Raw genomic sequence first — 21,837 nt, 5'->3', positions numbered from 1 at the left:
GAAGAATAGGCAAAAATCCCAGTGGCTAGATTTGTCAAGCTTATAGAGACATACCCCAAGAGACTTGCAGCTGTAATTGCTGCAAAAGGTGACTCTGCAAAGTATTGACTTTAGGGGGGTGAATAATTATGCACGCTCAATTTTTCAGTTTTTTTTGTCTTATTAATTTTTTGTTTCATAATAAAAAATATTTTGCATCTTCAAAGTGGTAGGCATGTTGTGTCAATGAAATGATACAACCCCCCCCAAAAAATATATATTTTAATTCCAGGTTGTAAGGCAACAAAATAGGAAAAATGCCAAGGGGGGTGAATACTTTCGCAAGCCACTGTATATACTGTATATGTAATATATATTTAAAATACTTTATTGTTTTCCCCTACCCCTACCACCCCTCCCCTAATTGGAGTAAAGGAATGGACAGCAACACTTAGGCTTCTACTTCCATCTTATACTGTACATACTATATACATTATACAGACACAGTATAGTTTACATTAGTTATCTTTTGTTTGTTTTTAGTCCCATCCTCAACCCCTCCCATCTATCTCTGGGGACCATCCAGTTTTGATTTCTATTTGCCATATATTTTTCAACTGTGCTGTTTCACAAAAGTTCTGAACCTATATACTTTTTACTGACAGTATATTTTACATTATTTATCTTGTTATTTTTAGTCCCATCCTTCAGCTACCCTCAACCCCTCCCATCTATCTCTGAACACCACCCAGTCCCATCCTTCAGCTACCCTCAACCCCTCCCATCTATCTCTGAACACCATCCAGTCCCATCCTTCAGCTACACTCAACCCCTCCCATCTATCTCTGAACACCATCCAGTCCCATCCTTCAGCTACCCTCAACCCCTCCCATCTATCTCTGAACACCATCCAGTCCCATCATTCAGCTACCCTCAACCCCTCCCATCTATCTCTGAACACCATCCAGTCCCATCCTTCAGCTACCCTCAACCCCTCCCATCTATCTCTGAACACCATCCACTTTTCATTTTTAGCTGACATATATTTTTCAACTGTGCTGTGATGTTTCATTCTGAACTTTTCTATTCTCATAGTTTCTACAGATTAAAGATAAACTTTTTTGCTAATATTATTATATTATTGATCGAAGGTGCTATTTGCAGAGTTATCTCCAGGTAAAGCTTGCAATTATTTTGCCATTCCTGAACCTGCGACCAAAATCTAGCTACATATGGACAGTACCAAAACAAATGATCTGATGATTCTGTATCTTCACAGCAAAATCTGCAGAGCTAGGAAGGTTGTATCCCCCATATATATAACATTCTATTGGTTGCAGAAATGTTGTATAATCATTTTAATTGAAAATCTATTTTAAGTTTTGAATCTGGCATCATTTTGTGTATCAGTTCATAAACCATATGCCATGGAATCGGAATATGGTATTTTGACGTCTATATTGCACAGCTGTCCATTTTTTGGTCCTTAAATGAAACTGGTATTTATTTTACCAATTTTGGTCTTTAATGCAGGGCTAACAGACAAGTTCCTTACTTTCTCTCCCTTCACTATTTTTCATTTTTGCGGTAATACTGCAATTAGTTGGTTGTAATTTTGGGTAGAGCAGACATTTCCATATATTTTTGTTACCTGCATGTGTGACATAACACCACCAGTCATATTTATGATATCATTTACAAAGATTATACCATAGAAAATATAAAAAATCTCCAAAAATAACGTTTTTTTAATTAAAATCAATTAGTATATTTGGCTTTAACCATAATATTTGTTGTAATGTTACACTGAGCGTTTGAAAAATACAATCTATTGGAGAGAGAAGAAAAATACTGAAAGGCTCAAATCCAGTAAAACCGTAAGTAAATAAGCACATTGGACACCAAAAATAATAGTCTAATGTTCTTATATTTTGTTGACTGAGACTGTCCACTGATCGTAAAGACCTCCTGCCTTCTCCGGCTACTCTGATAGCGAGTGTACCGCAGCATTAACCTTAATGAGTACAGCAGCACAAGTCTTACATTTGTGTTCTTTGTGTTGTTTATACAACTGGTACACAGGTGGGGAAGTTATGAAATGTGATTCTCTGAGCAAAAAGTTACTGTAAAAAAATGAACGGTGTCCTTTTCCGAAGGTCAAATGCAGAAACACAGAACCAGGTGGGTGTAGTTTTTCCCCAAATGCTCCCATTCCTCAGTCTTGTGGACCCTCCCTCCGGCCCAAGTTATGCAAGAGGATAATACAGTCCTGGCTACAGCACAGAGCCAACTCTCTCCCTCCTAGCAACCCAAGAGAGTCCAAAACGACCTAACTTAACAGACCGATTTGAACAGTTATAAAGCACAGTTGATAAGGCGGCATGTAGCCTAGCGGATAAGTGTGTTGGGCTAGTAACCGAAAGGTTATTGGTTTGAATCCCCAAGCCGACTAGGTGAAAAATCTTTTGATGTGCTCTTAAGCAAGGCACATAACTCACATAACTCCTGTAAGTCCCTCTGGATAACAGTGTCTGCTAAATGACTATTTTGTATTTTTTCTGTATTTCTTAACACACTAATATGGAGGGAGAGGGTTGTAAACTCACTGCCTCAGCGTGAGATCACTCTGTAGGTAGGTGCTGCTGGTAAGAAAGTCTTAAAAAGTTAGTATTTGAAGGAAGCCAGGTACGTATGATGCAGACGGTGTTTGTGAGCTGTAATGATATTATTTTCCGTTTTCTGCTCAATTACCTTGATTTTTTTTCATGTTTCTTATGATTTGACATTTTGAACCCCAATGTTTTTCTTTCTTTTGTATCACATCAGTTACAGAGAGTATTTGTTTTCCGGTACCTTGTTTCAATTTGTGTTTCGCTTCCTCAAACTCTTGTTTTGGAATGAAAACATAATGTATTTCGTTGTTCTTGTCGCTTTAATTTCAAATGTTTTTGTCCCTGATTTGCACAATGTGGAATGCCTTTTTCTATGAATTCATGTTTTTCATTTTCTCTCATTAAAGCACTATAACAGATTAATTACATTAGTAATTACATAATAATGAACTGGGCTTGTCACCAATGAGTCAGTGAATAATACTGTATTATTCTATTCACACGGAGGAGTGATGGTAGAATAAGAGGGATCTTGGCTTGAATTGAAAGGATGTCATCTATGTCCTCTTGTCTGCCTGACGCGGGGATGAGAAGTGAAACATTGTATCACTTCACTCTGCTAGTTGTAAGAGCTCCGTGCATTTTAGAACGCCCAGGCTTTCATTTTGATTTAGAAGTACACAGATGTGTAGTATTTAATATGTTTTGGAAGACCAGTCCACACAAAAACCCAGCCGCTGTGTTGAATCGCTTTTATACAATTACAAATAAACCCAGACGCCCTTTATTTTTCATCCTTAAATCGATAGTGATAGTGTGCAGTGCATGCCTGGACAGCCTAATATCAGATAGCTAGTTCCCTTGGTATCACACACGGGGCTGATAACTGACAGACCCCTTGGTGTGAGTCTGTGACATAGTCCCAGCTGTCAAAAGAACTGGCCCAGTATCTCACAAGAGGCAGCCATTTTGCTTCATTATTACGCACGGTGTGTCATCCAGTCCCCCTTAACGCCTTTATTTTTTACATTTGCCTGACAAATCAGTGTTTCTGTTCCTTTACTTTTGTCTTGAAATGTTTGTCTGTCCATGTTTCCCTTTGAGTTGGGTTTTTCCTTTTGTCATTTTCTTTATCTCTACCATCTTTTTGTTTGTTGTTTTTCACCCCTTTCCCCCTTCCTTCCTTCCTTCCTTCCTTCCTTCCTTCCTTCCTTCCTTCCTTCCTTCCTTCCTTCCTTCCTTCCTTCCTTCCTTCCTTCCTTCCTCCCACCTGACCAGAGCCCTCAGCCCCCCCTCAAGATGTTAAGTGCAGCAGCTCCAGCTCCACCTCCCTGCTGGTAAGTTGGCGCCCCCCGCCTGTGGAGAGCCAGAATGGCGCCCTGGCGGGGTACCTAGTGCGCTACCAGGTGGTGGGAGCCTCCGTTGAGGGTGCCAGTGCCGGGGAGCCCATGGAGGAGCCAGCCGTGCTGCCCAGTGATGGGAAGGTGCTGCTGCAGAAGCTGGAGAAGTGGACCCAGTACAGCGTCACCCTGGCCGCCTTCACTGAGATTGGGCCAGGCCCAGAGAGCGAGCCCCTGCTCTGCCGCACCGACGAGGATGGTACTTGAGCATGTTCCACCTGAAATACTGACAGTCTGTACACTTGTTATGAGGCAAAAACAATAACTGGGATGTTGACTTACTGTAGATGCACAACAATCTTCTTCTCAGATAATGGGCAATATCTCTACTACGGTATGATAAGGGTAGTAGCAGTAGTCAGCCATAAAATAACAATATAATGCCATTACTATAGCTTTTCCATATCCCTAAACAAAGGATCAATTCACACTTTCAATAACTTAGCTCAGTGGTTCAAATCAAGGACCCCCAGACATAATCGTTTAAATAAACATAGACAATACCCTTGGGAAATTGCAGCGTCATTGTTAAACCATTTCACCTCCCCTTCTACATGGAATTTATGATATTGCCGCCCCCATCTCATCTCCTTCTTCCTCTAGTCTATGGTGTTCAGCCATAAATGGTTATGTGCACGCCACACCTCAGGCTTTCATACGGTTGACCCTGTGTCACAGCACAGCCCACTGATGGGAGGCTACTCAGCCAACTGATGGCTCGCCATCTCCCACAATACAACAGTGCAAATGGGCCACAGTTTTATTAACCAGGAGCCCATTTGTCTCTGGAGGCCAGTGTGGTGCACAGTAAAAGGCAGGACGCCAAGACCTCACATAAAGGCTTTCCATTATGTCTAAGAGACAGGGGGTTCAACTGGAGACGTATTGGGAGGTCTGGCTGTGAGGGAGGGATGATGGCATTTTGTTGGCAGTAGCAGGTGTTGTTGTGTAGTGCAGTTTTGTGTGCTTGAAAGTTTTGTCCCTATAGTGTGTTGTTGGGGTGAGGAGGAGGTCACAGTTGATGTCTGCCAGTTTATCTGTCTGTCAGGGGAATAACTCTTGTAGTTTTGCCAGATAGATAAACCTATACATACAATATGAGTGTACTATTCTGCAGCTGTGTTTTAACATAGACACTATCTGGTTTTTTTAACCCACAGTTCCCGGAGCTCCTCCTAGGCGGGTCGAGGTGGAGGTGCTCAACTCCACGGCGCTCAAGGTCATGTGGCGCTCCCTGTTGCCGGGGCGACAGCACGGCCAGATCCGTGGTTACCAGGTGCACTATGTGCGTGTGGAGAACGGGGAGTCGCGCGGCCTGCCCCTCATCAAGGACGTCATGCTTGCCGATGCCCAGGTATACCAAGCCCCCATTGGTCCACCAATCAAGCAATTCATTTGACCAAGCTGGCCTATGGAGTGCCACTATCTAATGACAAAATGGCACCGATAGATAGGGCAGTCGTGCTTCCAGCACCTAGGCAACTTTGCAGTATTTTGTTTAACAAGCATTTCGCCACACCTGCAATAACATCTGCTTAACACGTGTATGTGACCAATAAAATGTGATTTGACTTGATGAGAGCCCATGTGAAGATTAGCTCAAAGCTTATAAATAAAATATGTTTTATAGTGTAATATGAAAGTAATAGAGCGTTCTGTGGTAAATGCTACACATTACTTTTACAATATGTGCTAAAATGAGTACAACATGGCTGCTCTTTCCTCAGGTTTCTCTTTAGTCTCCTTGGTTTTTAATTTCATGTTTCAGCAATATTACTCTCCTCTGCCCACAAAAAAAATTATCGCACCTTCTTTATTTCACTTCCCCTCTTTTTATCAGTGCTGTATGACCCCCTTAATCTCAGTTACCCAGATGTCAAATTCTGTCACGAAAGGTTGTCATTTCCTGTTGTACTTCTGGGGGGATTGCCGTTAACAATTTTCATTACCTTTCTGCAAAGAAAGAAAGCGACGTCTCCTCCCTCGGAAGCGGAAACTCTCGGCCAAACCCCTCCCTTCCGCTAATTTATCATGGCCAAAAAGCACATTTTTGTTTTCATGTATTTTTCACGATACAACCTATTTTGACTCTGTGGCTGTGGAATCTAGTGGAAACCGTTCATCATCCGCACACAGGCCTGAAAATCACCACACCAGTTTAAGCACCGCCTTTGCCCAATCTTGATCTGTCCAAATAATCAAAAACGAAGACTCAAAACCAGGAACTACTGCTGCTCGTAATCACATAATTCTACGTCGGCCTTGACAGATTCACGCCGTTTCATCTGTCCACGAGAATCTGTCCATGAGAGATTAGACCCCCTTAAAGAGAACATCACTCCACGGCCCCGCGGAAATCTAATTAACATTAATTTAAAAAAATCCCCATCAAAATCAATCTGTTTAAGCTAGAGATGTCTGCAGAGCGGTGTTCATCAGACCATGAGACATCTTCTCACAAAAACGTCTGTAGCGTCCGAACGGTTTGGCCTACAAACTATTATGACCCCTTTATGGAAAGATGAGCCTCTCACAAACACAATGGTGTATCTCAAGGCACACGTCTAAAGTAGGTAGAGTCTCTTTTGCCAACTTCTGTGTGTACCGACCAAACAGTGTGGGCTACACACGAATATGACCTATCTACAGAAAGGTGAGACACTCACGAACACGTTGTTTTGCTCTAGGACTTCCACAAGTCTCACAAGACTCTTCTGAAGTTCCCCAGTACACCAGTTGAAAACATTTATGGAAGTGTATATCTGGAGATTCTGTAGTTTATTGCCTAAAATAAGGGGATAAATACATAAATATATATATATATATACACTACCGTTCAAAAGTTTGGGGCCACTTAGAAATGTCCTTGTTTTTGAAAGAAAAGCACATTTTTGGCCCGTTAAAACAACATAAAAATGTATCAGAAACACAGTGTAGGTTAATGTTGTAAATGACTATTGTAGCTGTTTCGAAAGCCAGCATCCCGGATTCGCATCTTCACTGTTGACGTTGAGACTGGTGTTTTGCGGGTACTATTTAATGAAGCTGCCAGTTGAGGACTTGTGAGGTCGTCTTTCTCAAACTAGGCACTCTAATGTACTTGTCCTCTTGCTCAGTTGTGCCAGCACTCCCTCTCCTCTTTCTATTCTGGTTAGAGCCAGTTTGCACTGTTCTGTGAAGGGAGCAGTACACAGCGTTGTACGAGATCTTCAGTTTCTTGGTAATTTCTCGCATGGAATAGCCTTCATTTGTCGAGTTTCAGAAGAAAGTTCTTTGTTTCTGGCCATTTTGAGCCTGTAATCGAACCCACAAATGCTGATACTCCAGATACTCAACTAGTCTAAAGAAGCCAGTTTTATTGCTTTTTTAATCAGGGCAAAATTCAAAATCAAACAGGGCTTAGACAGGGCTTAGACTCTAGAGGGATAAAGAGAACATCAGTCTTTTTGTCAGGGCTGTGTAGATCCCCTTTAAAGACAACATCAGTCTTTTTGTCAGGGCTGTGTAGACCCCCCTTAAAGAGAACATCAGTCTTTTTGTCGGGGCATGAAAGGATTTCAGAGGAAATGGTCCTCCCTGAAAGCTAGAATTATAATGTAAGCCAGCACAATGGTAGGTTTTCACAAAGCTTCTGTCAAAACAATACAGTGGAGAAAATGCAGAGAAAGTTGTTTCAATGGGCTGTGTTATTCTGTAAAGTACACCGCTAGGACAACCAAAACAAAATTATAAACACACTAAATATTTATCCCCAGAACAGAAGTCTATTGACGTATCTATTCCACAAAGTTTCAAAGGAACATTCATGATGTGCTGTGTGTGTGTGTGTGTGGTCTCTTCTTTCACAGGTCTCTGATGTGTAGTGTGTGTGTGTGTGTGGTCTCTTATTTAACAGGTCTCTGATGTGCTGTGTGTGTGTGGTTTCTACTTTTACAGGTCTCTGATGTGCTGTGTGTGTGGTCTCTTCTTTCACAGGTCTCTGATGTGCTGTGTGTGTGTGTGGTCTCTTATTTAACAGGTCTCTGATGTGCTGTGTGTGTGGTCTCTTCTTTCACAGGTCTCTGATGTGCTGTGTGTGTGTGTGTGGTCTCTTATTTAACAGGTCTCTGATGTGCTGTGTGTGTGGTCTCTTCTTTCACAGGCCTCTGATGTGCTGTGTGTGTGGTCTCTTCTTTCATAGGTCTCATATGTGCTGTGTGTGTGTGTGGTCTTTCCTTTCACATGTCTCTGATGTGCTGTGTGTGTGTGGTCTCTTCTTTCACAGGTCTCTGATGTGCTGTGTGTGTGTGGTCTCTTCTTTGACAGGTCTCTGATGTGCTGTGTGTGTGTGGTCTCTTCTTTCACAGGTCTCTGATGTGCTGTGTGTGTGGTCTCTTCTTTCACAGGTCTCTGATGTGCTGTGTGTGTGTGGTCTCTTCTTTCACAGGTCTCTGATGTGCTGTGTGTGTGTGGTCTTTTCTTTCACAGGTCTCTCTTTTAAAAGAGATTGCATATCAATGAGAATAAGCTGTATAAATAAAGGTTTAAAAAAATGAACGCATTATGACAGGCTGCTGACAAATATGAACGCTTCAGCCAATTATTAGATATTTTAGTAGTCCAGGTAATGCACTTAAAGAAAAACAATTCTCCCCAAATTCGTGATATCTGATTGGTAGTTACAGTCTTGTCCCATTGCTGCAACTCCCGTACGGACTCGGGAGACACGAAGGTCGAGAGCTGTGCTTCCTCCAAAATACAACCTCGCCAAGCTGCGCTTCTTCTTGACACAATGCTCATCTTAACCCAGAAGCCAGCCACACCAATGTGTAAGAGTAAACACCGTACACCTGGCGACCGTGTCAACATGCACTGCGCCCGGCCCGCCAAAGGAGTTGCTAGAGCGAGATGGGACAAGGACATCCCGAGCCGGCCAAACCTTTCCCTAACCTGGACGACGCTGGGCCAATTGTGCGCCACCTCATGGGTCTCCCGTATCTGTAGTGACGCAGCTAGCACTGCGATGCCTTAGACTGCTGCGCCACTCGGGAGGCCCCCAAGTAATGCACTGTTATAAAAATAGATACAGTAACCTCCTAAAAAAAATATAAACAGACAGCCCCCATAGACTTCAGTTCACACCTCTTCCCCTTGCCTCAGTTGCACTCCCTAGCACAGACTAGCTTTCCTCTAGCCCTCTCTGGCCTGGCACGTACACAACACCCTGCTTCTGTGCTCTCACCCTCTTCTCTACCACCTATCAACATGCTGCCCCTCTCTTGAGTTTCTCTTCCTCCCTCTCTCTCTCTCTCTCTCTCTCTCTTTTAACAAATCTTTCTCTTTCTCTCCTGCACTCTCCTCTATATGGGGGGGGTAGTGGGAAACAGACGATACAGCCGAATATGTGAGTATATATATGGAGTCGCTAGAGTGCTATGGTACAGTTGGGGGGGGGGGGGGGGGATAAAAAGCACTGTGTATTGCATCACCCTAGCTCTTTTCACATCTATAAGAAAGACAGGGTTTACATCAGCCTATTCAGTAGAGCTTTGATATTATGGTGCTTTATCAGTAATGCCCTAGCACTGTATGTTATGAACAGGCTCTCAAGTTAGCCCTACCCATCTCCAGTATTGATGTCCTAGAGCAGGGGTGTCAAACATATGGCCTGCGAGGGGTCTGAGTAAAAACAAATGATTGTCCCCTGTGATGAAATCGGAGCGGGGACTATGGATTTGTCTCCGTCCGTTCGTCCGGTAGTTAGTCACAGACACCTCTGGCCCGATTTTTACGAAACTTGGGTGAATGATACATGTTGCTATAGAGATCCAGCATTTAGAAAATGACACTGATTGGCCCAAGGGGAAGCTATAGTAATCAATTGAAATTCCAAATTTTGAGCATATCTGTCCCGTTTGAGCTTGAATTGTTGTTACATTTATAGTCTTTTCACTCTGCCAGCTAACTAACATCGAAGCGAAAGTCAGACAGTCAGGGAGCATTGAAAATCCCAAAGGCCATGTATAAAAAACAATTTCTTTGCTAATTTTGACGGCGAGGAAATATAATACATTTTAAGTGCGGCCCTCCAGATCTCAGTGAAGACCGAATGTGGCCCTCCAGATCTCAGTGAAGACCGAATGTGGCCCTCCAGATCTCAGTGAAGACCGAATGTGGCCCTCCAGATCTCAGTGAAGACCGAATGTGGCCCTCCAGATCTCAGTGAAGACCGAATGTGGCCCTCCAGATCTCAGTGAAGACCGAATGTGGCCCTCCAGATCTCAGTGAAGACCGAATGTGGCCCTCCAGATCTCAGTGAAGACCGAATGTGGCCCTCCAGATCTCAGTGAAGACCGAATGTGGCCCTCCAGATCTCAGTGAAGACCGAATGTGGCCCTCCAGATCTCAGTGAAGACCGAATGTGGCCCTCCAGATCTCAGTGAAGACCGACTGTGGCCCTCCAGATCTCAGTGAAGACCGAATGTGGCCCTCCAGATCTCAGTGAAGACCGAATGTGGCCCTCCAGATCTCAGTGAAGACCGAATGTGGCCCTCCAGATCTCAGTGAAGACCGACTGTGGCCCTCCAGATCTCAGTGAAGACCGAATGTGGCCCTCCAAATCTCAGTGAAGACCGAATGTGGCCCTCCAGATCTCAGTGAAGACCGACTGTGGCCCTCCAGATCTCAGTGAAGACCGACTGTGGCCCTCTAGATCTCAGTGAAGACCGACTGTAGCCCTCCAGATCTCAGTGAAGATTGAATGTGGCCCTCCAGATCTCAGTGAAGATTGAATGTGGCCAACAGAGCAATATGAGTTTGACACCCCTGTCCTAGATAGAGTAAAGGCTAATTAGCTGTGCGGCTGATGAGAAGGTGGCTGATGCAATATCTGTCTGCTGCTTCTCCCTGTGACTGGACTGCTTAATCATGCGACTTTGTGCTACTTTGTGTCATGTCGTGTTGTCATGGTGTTGTGTTGTGTTGTCATGGTGTTATCTCGTGTTGTGATGGTGTTGTGTCGTGTTGTCCTGGTGTTGTGTTGTGTTGTCATGGTGTTGTGTAATGTTGTCATGGTGTTGTGTTGTGTTGTGTTGTCATGGTGTTATCTCGTGTTGTGATGGTGTTGTGTCGTGTTGTCATGGTGTCGTGTTGTGATGGTGTTGTGTCGTGTTGTCCTGGTGTTGTGTTGTGTTGTCATGGTGTTGTGTAATGTTGTCGTTGTGTTGTGTTGTCATGGTGTTATCTCGTGTTGTGATGGTGTGTGTTGTTTTATTTTTTTTCTTTGGTGGTGCCCTGCCTAGATTTAGTGTGAAATATCAATGATTGCCACCCCCTTTTATTTAATTCACAGTGTTATTGCACTTGCATGGTATATATGATATGGATGCCGCCATCTTCCCTGTGAAAACAGAAGAGACTGTATGTCCCCCCCTATTCCTCTGCTGACCTCTCCATCTCTCAGCCAACCAGTCTGAAAACCTCCTGCATTCATTTAGCTAGCCAGGCACCTCTACTGAAAGATTTATCAGCATTGACCAAAGCCTCCTCTCTCAAGAGAACCAGACAAAATAACGTCTGACCTGAAAACTGCACTGACCAGTCAGCCAGCCAGAATGCATGCATACATTGATTATTCATTTCAGTTGTTTTGTGAGTGTAGCTTGCCTAATGCCTCAGACAATGTAGGTTAAACATTTTATCCAGAGGTAAAAAGCAGCAGGACACAATAAATGGTAAGAGAAGGTGGTTGGCTGCGGAGGTGATGATGGTCACATGTTTTGACCGGTGTTCTGATACATTTAGTCTACTTCCTGTTTCCTACAGGAAATGGTCATCGGAGGGCTACAGTCGGACACCACCTACTCCATTACAGTAGCTGCGTACACCACGAAGGGAGATGGAGCACGCAGCAAACCCAAACTGGTGGTAACCAAAGGAGCAGGTCAGTCTTTCATTTTATTGTAGCTCATTACCATGCATTAGTACCGCATTATAATGCATTACAACTGCAGGCCTTAAGTAAATTGTTACCTTGCCTATATTGGAAAGAATTCTACCAATCCAATATTTATCGATGAAACGGTTGTGGGTTTATTAAAATTAAAATGATTAAAACTTCCTCTCCCACTCTCTTTTGAAAGACAGAAACCATCCTATTTCGATTCGATCTGTTTGTTGTTGTGTTGCCGCTGGAGAGGAAGTTTGGATGTTTGGAATTGGATAGGGCACTGAAGATAATCTATAAATGTTCAGCAAGCTATCCACAGACGGAATGGCGGATGACAGGAAATAGTAGTAAACATTGTTTTTGGCAGATTTGGTTCTTCAAATCAAATCAAATCAAATGTATTTATATAGCCCTTCGTACATCAGCTGATATCTCAAAGTGCTGTACAGAAACCCAGCCTAAAACCCCAAACAGCATGCAATGCAGGTGTAGAAGCACGGTGGCTAGGAAAAACTCCCTAGAAAGGCCAAAACCTAGGAAGAAACCTAGAGAGGAACCAGGCTATGAGGGGTGGCCAGTCCTCTTCTGGCTGTGCCGGGTGGAGATTATAACAGAACATGGCCAAGATGTTCAAATGTTCATAAATGACCAGCATGGTCAAATAATAATAATCACAGTAGTTGTTGAGAGTGCCGCAAGTCAGCACCTCAGGAGTAAATGTCAGTTGGCTTTTCATAGCCGATCATGAAGAGTATCTCTACCACTCCTGCTGTCTCTAGAGAGTTGAAAACAGCAGGTCTGGGACAGGTAGCACATCCGGTGAACAGGTCAGGATTCCATACCCGCATGCAGAACAGTTGAAACTGGAGTAGCAGCACGACCAGGTGGATTGGGGACAGCAAGGAGTCATCATGCCAGGTAGTCCTGAGGCATGGTCCAAGGGCTCAGGTCCTCAGAGAGAAAGAGAGAATTAGAGAGAGCATACTTAAGTTCACACAGGACACCGGATAAGACAGGAGAAGTACTCCAGATATAACAAACTGACCCTAGCCCCCCGACACATAAACTACTGCAGCATAAATACTGGAGGCTGAGACAGGAGGGGTCAGGAGACACTGTGGCCCCATCCGAAGATACCCCGGACAGGGCCAAACAGGTTATTCCGTTGCCATTCAGGCCCGAGGCTCGTGGATTACTGCTAGAGGCCTTATTCAGACATCAGAAACGTTCTTTCTCTCTTTATAATGCTACACTCAGACTTCAGAGTCTCTCTTTCTTTCTCTCCTTATAATGCTACACTCAGACTTCAGAGTCTCTTTCTTTCTCTCTTTATAATGCTACACTCAGACTTCAGAGTCTCTCTTACTCCCTCTTTTCCTCTCTCTTAAACACCAGTCTCCAAGCCAACGTTAACCAGGTCACTTGAGCCTCATAAGAATCCGAAAGCTTAGCTACCGTGAACACGGCCTATACCTGCAAGACTAGAGAGCCGTGAAAGCATTTACGGGGCCGCCAGAGCTAAGATATGAGGCTCTTTTGTGAATGCATCCACGCTAGTCTGCTTCGGGGCCTTCAAACATCCAATAGAAAACAAACTAGAAAGCAGACTCACACACACACCTCTTTTGACAGGTCGTGATCTTGACAGGTGTGCCTATCACTGGTATCAGACAGTATGACGGACGACAAAGGGCCCTGGTACTGTCACTTCTCTCCTCCCTCGCTTGTCGGCCTGCGCTGACTGATACGCCAGTCTCTCTCCTACCATCCATCCCTCCCTTAAATCCAATCCCCCTTTCGCTTTTCATTACTGAAATGCGGAAAAGAGACCAAAATAAATAAATGAGCGTGAGGCAGACAAAAAAGGGACGAAGAGAAGCCTCAGCCCCTTCGGAGGTAAAAAGTACTTCCAACTCCCCTTTCATGTGACAGTGGAGCTACCAGATTCCAGTTCTGCCATGGGGCTCAGTTAAATCGTGGCCCAGACGGTTGCCATGGTTCTCCCAGGCCCATTTCAGGGAGACATTGTGCTTTCAGACAAGTTAAGCCCTTGCCTTGTGCTATTGATAAGGCAGAGGCACAGACGGGAAGGACACACACACACACACACACACACACACATACACACACACACACACACATACACACACACACACACACACACAGAGACTATTTTTTTTTATCTTTCAGAAAGGCAACCAGACTCTTAAGACAGCAAAATAAAGAAATTCCAAGTTGTTGGAAGTATGGCTTTGTCAAACTCTTAAGTCTTTGTTCAATAGATAATGCCTCAACCTAAAACATTGTGAAAATCGAGGATAGAATAATTTCATCAAACTCAAAGTGCAGCCGGCTACTTTTGCTGTAGGTGTTGGAGTCTAGGTTTGACGCAGTCTTCAGTCTTCGTGCATTATTTAGCTTCCATTGTGTTTCAATGTGTTCCTTTTTTACTAAGTAATAACAGTTTGTTTCCTAGAACTTGGTGTTGTGTGATATTCAAATCGCTTTCAGGGCTCTTAAATATTTAAGAACCTTCATGGTCGAACGTGAGGTTAATTACTTTGAAAGAAAGGACCAGACATTTACATCCAATTGGTTTGAAATTAATGGTGAAGTGTGATATGTGATTGATAAAAACAAATAATTTAAAAGCAAGCTCTTACCTACAACCGATTTAAGAATATTCCAATCCCTAACTATTAAGAACAACTATCTATTTCTAACACTGACATTAAGACTGTAATCCATACTACACTGTCAACCATACAGAAGGACAGTCCATTAACTCCATTAACATTCCAAGGCCACCAAGGTCCACTTCCCCTCCCGCTCTAATAGTCAGAAATGTTCATTAGTCCTCGTCCCTCGGTCTTTTCCCCTCCTCCTCTGCATCTTCCCACCCCTTCCCCATTCTGCCTGGGCGGTATAGAGAAGCCGAGAATACTCTGGGAATACCCCGGAATACTCTGGGAAGAAACCGTCTGGACACCACTAGCCTCCACAGACCCCCTGGCTGTCCCGTCTCCTGTTTGGTTACGTAGCGCTGGTGGCTGGCGGGGCCAATAAGCTTGTAGCATATTTATGACTTTCCTTCTACTGTCCTGATTTCTTCTGTATTTTTATAAGATATAGAAATAGTCCTTAAAATAGGTGTTAAGTTAAAGCTGGTATCCTTAATGGTGAAACTACCACGTCCGTTTGGGATATTACGACAACAAAGGTTACAAACAATGAACCCTGCTTTTTTTCCTCTGACATCATTGCACCCGCGATAGAGGAATATAAATATGGGTTGGCAATGGATTACGAAAGACCTTTGCTGTCAAAATAGCTGTGCATCTCTCAGCGTGGCCGAGGCGATTATTCATCACCACAGCTAAATTAGGTATATGTGGGGAGGCATTTTCAATTATGTTTGCCCTCTTCCGCTGGTCCGCTCATGCCCCCTTTGCCACCGATATCAATTGCGTGCGAAAATGCAGCCAAGCATTTATGGAGTGCCTTAGACAACGCCTCGCAGGCCAGTACAGTAGAGTGAGGTGGACCCACGACCCCTGATATATCTTCCTGGAAATTGTAACCGCAGGTTAATGGCTTACATGGTTGAATCTATTTAAAAAATAATAAAATCTTGTTTGGCTCACAGACACACTATTATAGAAACTTGTACATCAGTGGAGGCTGGTGGTAGTAGCTATACGAGTATGGGCTCATTGTAATGACTGCAATGGCATTAATGAAAAGGTACCAAACACATGGGAACCACATTATTCCATTCCAGTCATAATTTTTTTTTGTACCTTTATTTTACTAGGCAAGTCAGTTAAGAACAAATTCTTATTTTCAATGATGGCCTAGGAACAGTGGGTTAACTGCCTTGTTCAGGGGCAGAACGACAGATTTGTACCTTGTCAGCTCGGGGATTTGAACTTGCAACCTTTCGGTTACTAGCCCAACACTTTAACCACTAGGCTACCCTGCTGTCCCAATGAGTCTGTCCTCCTATAGCTCATCCCAAACCAGCCTCCACTGACGTACATTATTACTTGTCTAGAGGGAGAGAGAGAGAGAGAACAGCGACCGCTAAAGCTGGTCCTGATGGGAAATGTGCCTCCAGCTCCACTGGGAGTGATTGAGAAAGGCTGAGTGGATAGGAATGGAGTGACAGAGGGAGGAGGAAAGAGGGAGACAATCAAGGTGTCCACAATCCCCCACTCCTCCCTCGCTGTCCCCTCTTTGCGGCAGAAGGCTCCCGGTTCTCTGTCACCTTCAACACGGGGAACTGTCATTATCACATCCTCCCTCCTCCTCTTCCTCTCTCCATCCTCCAGTTTTCCCTTAGCACCAATCAGCTTGGTCGATTAACCCCACCGACCCTTACCTCTCCATTAACAGTAGTCCCTGGCCTATCATGTAAACACACACCTCAGTGCTATTATCTCTGATGTCCTCATTGGGGCTTTCTAAGCAGTAGATGTGAGAGGAGGGAGAGTCAAGTTTAAACAAGACAGGCTAGTTGCGGGGCTGAGCTATAGTTTGTTAGCGGGGAGTAATGAACACATTCATCTCACTGCTGTTTGGAGGCTGCTATTCCATTACTGCTACAACTAATTAACCCCTGCCCACAACAGGCCTATTCAAAAGAGAAATAAAGAATAAGAGTGGAGGAACAAGAGGGTACAAAGGGGAAGGGGTATAACGGAGAGAGGGGTAGTGGAGTAGTAGGGTAGTGTAGTAGTGGAGTAGTGTAGTAGTGGAGTAGTAGGGTAGTGGAGTAGTGGAGTAGTGTAGTAGTGGAGTAGTAGGGTAGTGGAGTAGTAGGGTAGTGGAGTAGTAGGGTAGTGGAGTAGTAGGGTAGTGGAGTAGTAGGGTAGTGGGGTAGTGGAGTAGTAGAGTAGCGTAGTAGTGGAGTAGTAGGATAGTGGAGTAGTATAGTTATGGAGTAGAGGGGTAGTGGGGCAGTATAGTAGTGGAGTAGTATAGTAGTGGAGTAGTATAGTGGTGGGGTAGTGGAGTAGTATAGTAGTGGAGTAGTATAGTGGTGGGGTAGTGGAGTAGTATAGTAGTGGAGTAGTATAGTGGTGGGGTAGTGGAGTAGTGGAGTAGTGGAGTAGTATAGTGGTGGGGTAGTGGAGTAGTGGAGTAGTATAGTGTTGGGGTAGTGGAGCATTATAGTAGTAGGGTAGTGGGGAATTATAGTAGTGGAGTAGTTTAGTAGTGGGGAAGTGGAGCAGTATAGTAGCAGGGCAGTGTGGTGTAGTGTAGTAATATAGTAGTGGAGTAGTGTGGTAGTGGAGTAGTATAGTAGTAGGGTAGTGGAGGAGGATAGTAGTGGAGTAGCAGGGTAGTATAGTAGTGGGGTAGTGGATGAGTATAGTAGTGGAGTAGCAGAGTAGTATAGTAGTGGGGTAGTAGGGTAGTGGAGTTGTATAGTAGTAGGGCAGTGGAGGAGGATAGTAGTGGAGTAGTGGGGTAGTGGGGTAGTGGATGAGTATAGTAGTGGAGTAGCAGGGTAGTATAGTAGTGGGGTAGTGGATGAGTATAGTAGTGGAGTAGCGGGGTAGTATAGTAGTAGGGTAGTGGAGTTGTATAGTAGTAGGGCAGTGGAAAATGATAGTAGTATAGTAGCGGGGCAGTGGAGTCGTATAGTTGTATAGTTGTGGAATAGTATAGTAGTGGAGTAGTATAGTAATAGGGTAGTAGAGTACTATAGTAGTGAAGTAGTATAGTAGTGGAGTAGTGGGGTAGTGGAGTAGTGTAGTAGTGGGGTAGTGGAGTAGTGTAGTAGTGTAGTAGTGGGGTAGTGGAGTAGTATATTAATAGGGTAGTGGAGTAGTATAGTAGTGGAGTAGTATAGTAGTGGAGTAGTGTAGTAGTGGAGTAGTGGGGTAGTGGAGTAGTATAGTCGTGGAGTAGTGTAGTAGTGGAGTAGTGGGGTAGTGGAGTAGTATAGTAGTGGAGTAGTGTAGTAGTATAGTAGTGGAGTAGTGGGGTAGTGGAGTACTATAGTAGTGGAGTAGTGGGGTAGTGGAGTAGTATAGTAGTGTAGTAGTGTAGTAGTGTAGTAGTGGAGTAGTGTAGTAGTGGGGTAGTGGAGTAGTATATTAGTAGGGTAGTAGAGTACTATAGTAGTGAAGTAGTATAGTAGTGGAGTAGTGGGGTAGTGGAGTAGTATAGTAGTGGAGTAGTGTAGTAGTGGAGTAGTGTAGTAGTGTAGTAGTGGGGTAGTGGAGTAGTATAGTAATAGGGTAGTAGAGTACTATAGTAGTGAAGTAGTATAGTAGTGGAGTAGTGGGGTAGTGGAGTAGTATAGTAGTGGAGTAGTGGAGTAGTGTAGTAGTGGAGTAGTGGGGTAGTGGGGTAGTGGAGTAGTATAGTAGTGGAGTAGTGGGGTAGTGGAGTAGTGTAGTAGTGGGGTAGTGGAGTAGTATAGTAGTGGAGTAGTGGGGTAGTGGAGTAGTATAGTAGTGGAGTAGTGGAGTAGTGTAGTAGTGGAGTAGTATATTAGTAGGGTAGTGGAGTAGTGGAGTAGTGGAGTAGTGGGGTAGTGGAGTAGTATAGTAGTGGAGTAGTGTAGTAGTGGGGTAGTGGAGTAGTATAGTAGTGGAGTAGTGTAGTAGTGGAGTAGTGTAGTAGTGGAGTAGTGTAGTAGTGGAGTAGTATATTAATAGGGTAGTGGAGTAGTATAGTAGTGGAGTAGTGGAGTAGTTGGGTAGTGGGGTAGTGGAGTAGTATAGTAGTGGAGTAGTGGGGTAGTGGAGTAGTATAGTAGTGGAGTAGTATATTAATAGGGTAGTGGAGTAGTATAGTAGTGGAGTAGTGGAGTAGTTGGGTAGTGGGGTAGTGGAGTAGTATATTAATAGGGTAGTGGAGTAGTATAGTAGTATAGTAGTGGAGTAGTGGAGTAGTATAGTAGTGGAGTAGTGGAGTAGTTGGGTAGTGGGGTAGTGTAGTAGTGGGGTAGTGGAGTAGTGGGGTAGTGGAGTAGTATAGTAGTAGGGTAGTAGGGTAGTGGGGTAGTGGAGTTGTAGGTTAGTGGAGTAGTATAGTAGTGGAGTACAGTGGTAGTGGAGTAGAGGGGTAGTGGAGGCATGGGGAAGTATAATCGTTTGGTATTAAAATAGTGGATTAGTGGGGAAAGATTTTAGAGGAGTAGTGAGGTAGAGGGGTTGTATAGTAGAAGGGTAGTGGAGTAGTAGGGTAGTATAGTAGAGAGGTAGTGGGGTAGTGGATTATTTTTGTAGTGGAGTAGGATACTAGTGGGGTAGGTTAGTAGTGGAGGAATGGAGTAATAAAGTAGTGGGGTAGTGGATGAGTGGGATAGTATAGTAGTGGAGTCATATAGTAGTATATCAGTGGAGTATTATAGTAGTGGATTAGTGGGGTAGTGTTGTAGTGGGTCAGTATAGTAGTGGGGCAGTGTATTATTGCGGTAGTGTATTATACTAGTGTAATAGTATTGTAGTAACGTAGTATTGTAGTGGAATATTATACTAGTGGAGTGGTATAGTGGTGGAGTAGTGTAGTAGTGGATTAGTGTAGTAGTAGATTAGTATAGTAGTGGGGTAGTATAGTAATGGATTGGTATAATCGTGTGGTATTATATGTAGTGTATTACTGGGATCGTATAGTAGTTTAGTAGTGGGGTAGTGGAGTAGTATATTAGTGGGGTAGTGGAGTGGTGGGGTAGTGGATTAGTAGGGTTGTATAGTAGTGGAGTAGTATAGTAGTGGAGTAGTGGTTTATTAGATTAGTATTTTAGTGGATTAGTGGGCAGTATATTAATGAGGTAGTGGAGTAGTATAGTAGTGGATTAGTGGAGTAGTATAGTAGTGAGGTGGTGTAATAGTGGAGTAGTATAGTAGTGGAGTAGTATAGTAGTGGGGTAGTATACTAGTGGGGTAATGGAGTAGTGGATTAGTGGGGTTGTATAGTTGTGGAATAGTAAAGTAGTGGAGTAGTATAGTAGAGGATTAGTGGAGTATTGGAGTAGTATAGTGGTGGAGTAGTAAGTTAGTGGAGTAGAATGTGTTTAGAGTATTGGTGTAGTGAGCTAGTATAATGGTGGATTAGTGAGTTAGCATAGTCGTGGAGTAATGCTGTAGTACAGTGATGTAGTTGTATAGTAGTATAGTGGTGGTCTAGTGGAGTAATGGAATAGTATAGCAGTGTAGTGGTGGAGTAGTATAATAGTGGAATAGTGAGGTAGTATAGTGGTGGGGTATTGGAGTAGTATAATTGTGTAGAATAGGAGTGGAGTGGTATAGTAGTGAGATAGTATAGTGGTGAGGTAGTATAGTAGTGTATTGTTGTAATAGTGGTGTTGTTTAGTAGTGGGGTGGGTGTGTGCTACGAAGTGTCTAAGCATGTCTGTACTAGAGTGCACACATAATTCTGTCTGCAGAAATTCACACACTCACTGTGGTGTTACTGACACTGTAGTGTTGCTGTCAATTCCCATTTGTACTCACTACTCAGCCAATGCCGAAATGAATTGAATATCAATTCATCAATAGGAGAAATAGGTCATTATGTTTCCTGACAGGACCTTTGAACCTGGAATTGAATTATCTGAATTGACTTGAGTCAAAATAAAAATACAGAAATATATGGTAGGTCTACTTGTCCAACATTATGCCGTTGAAGGTGTAACCCAGTCACTGAAAATATTGTTTTTAGTAGTCTCAGTTTATACTGACTCTGTCGATGCCTAACCTTTCGCCCAGGTCTGTTAAAAACAAATGTTCACCCCAGTAAAAGGCTCTCTATAGTGAAGAAAATATGTTTTTTTCCGATACAAAACATACGCATACGAGCAGCCTTCATATTCTGCACAATGGGAAAGGGAGAGAGCACTGTACATTTCCAGCACAGTCTATTATTACTTATTGACGTAGCTAGATGTACAAACCACAAACCGTACTCTCTCTTCAAAAACACACCTTGTTTAACATTTTAGAGAAAAATATAGATGAATAAAAGTTTTGTTTGTTTGCCTTTTCCACAGTGCCTGGGCCACCCTCTCTGTCGGTGGCTCAGGATTCAGAGACGTCGGCCGTGGTGTGCTGGGACGCACCCGATGTTATGATCCCTGGCATGGGGCTGCAGGGTTACCGGCTTCAGTTTGGCCGCAAAGACGTGTCCCCCCTGGCTAGTCTGGAGTTCACCCCCCAGGAGAGGCAGTACACGGTGGCTAGTGTCCACCGCGGTGCCACCTACCTCTTCAAAGTCCAGGCCAAGAGTCGGGGGGGCTTCGGTGAGGAGGCGACAGCCGAACTGCAGGTGCCCGAACACACACCCCAGGGGTACCCCCAAATCAGAGAAACCTCCAACGTGACTTGCTGCTCGGTGGAATTGTCATGGTCGCCCCCGGTGCTGGCAGAGCGCAACGGGGATATCACAGAGTACACGCTAGCATACCAGGAGACGGGCTTGGGGGGCGCGCCCCGGGAACTCAGCCTGCCCGCAAGCCAGTCCACCTACGTGCTCAACAGCCTCAAACCCAACTCGGCGTACGACGTGAAAATACGCGCACACACGAGTGTAGGTCCAGGGCCCTACAGCCCGCCGATCCAGTATCGGACAGTGGCGTTTGAGACAGGTAGGGCTTGCCTGTTTCTCTCCCGACCCGGGGGGAAAAACAAACAAAAATAACAACAAGCGACAACACAAAAATGAAAACAACTCCCCCTCCAATCACCTTCACTTCTTCTCCACGACAAAAATCCTAGAACCTAAAAATGTTTGCGGGGAACACTCACTTGACTAACCCAAAGGTAAAACCAGTCAGTAAGTTACAGTCAGTCAGTTTGAAAAAGGGGAGGAGCTGCTGCGTTCAAGGTAAGTGCAAGACGGTCAGACAGCTTGTCAGACTCCTCGCTGCCCTTTGCAGCCAGGCACACTCACACAGCTAATGCAA

At 44.1% G+C, this 21,837-nt stretch overlaps 1 protein-coding gene across 5 annotated transcripts in view; it reads left to right on the top strand.

Moving 5' to 3' along the window:
• LOC139420041 (protein tyrosine phosphatase receptor type Sa) overlaps positions 1-21,837 on the top strand; it is a 367,333-nt gene that overhangs the window by 266,927 nt on the left and 78,569 nt on the right. For 2 of the 5 annotated variants that reach the window (XM_071169830.1, XM_071169907.1), the window contains exons 12-16: positions 3,870-4,190; positions 5,152-5,345; positions 9,348-9,374; positions 11,795-11,912; positions 20,926-21,519. The exons of 2 other annotated variants lie outside the window; for them this stretch is intronic. In XM_071169830.1, the coding sequence (XP_071025931.1) occupies positions 3,870-4,190; positions 5,152-5,345; positions 9,348-9,374; positions 11,795-11,912; positions 20,926-21,519 (1,254 nt within the window). The remainder of the gene's footprint in view (positions 1-3,869; positions 4,191-5,151; positions 5,346-9,347; positions 9,375-11,794; positions 11,913-20,925; positions 21,520-21,837) is intronic. One more of the 5 variants, XM_071169988.1, reaches the window with a different exon arrangement.

Source organism: Oncorhynchus clarkii, chromosome 1 (genome assembly GCF_045791955.1).
Source record: "Oncorhynchus clarkii lewisi isolate Uvic-CL-2024 chromosome 1, UVic_Ocla_1.0, whole genome shotgun sequence".
NCBI classification, from domain to species: Eukaryota; Metazoa; Chordata; class Actinopteri; order Salmoniformes; family Salmonidae; genus Oncorhynchus; species Oncorhynchus clarkii.
The sequence above is the reverse complement of the archived record's forward strand: the minus strand, read 5'-3'. Positions and strand labels throughout refer to the sequence as shown.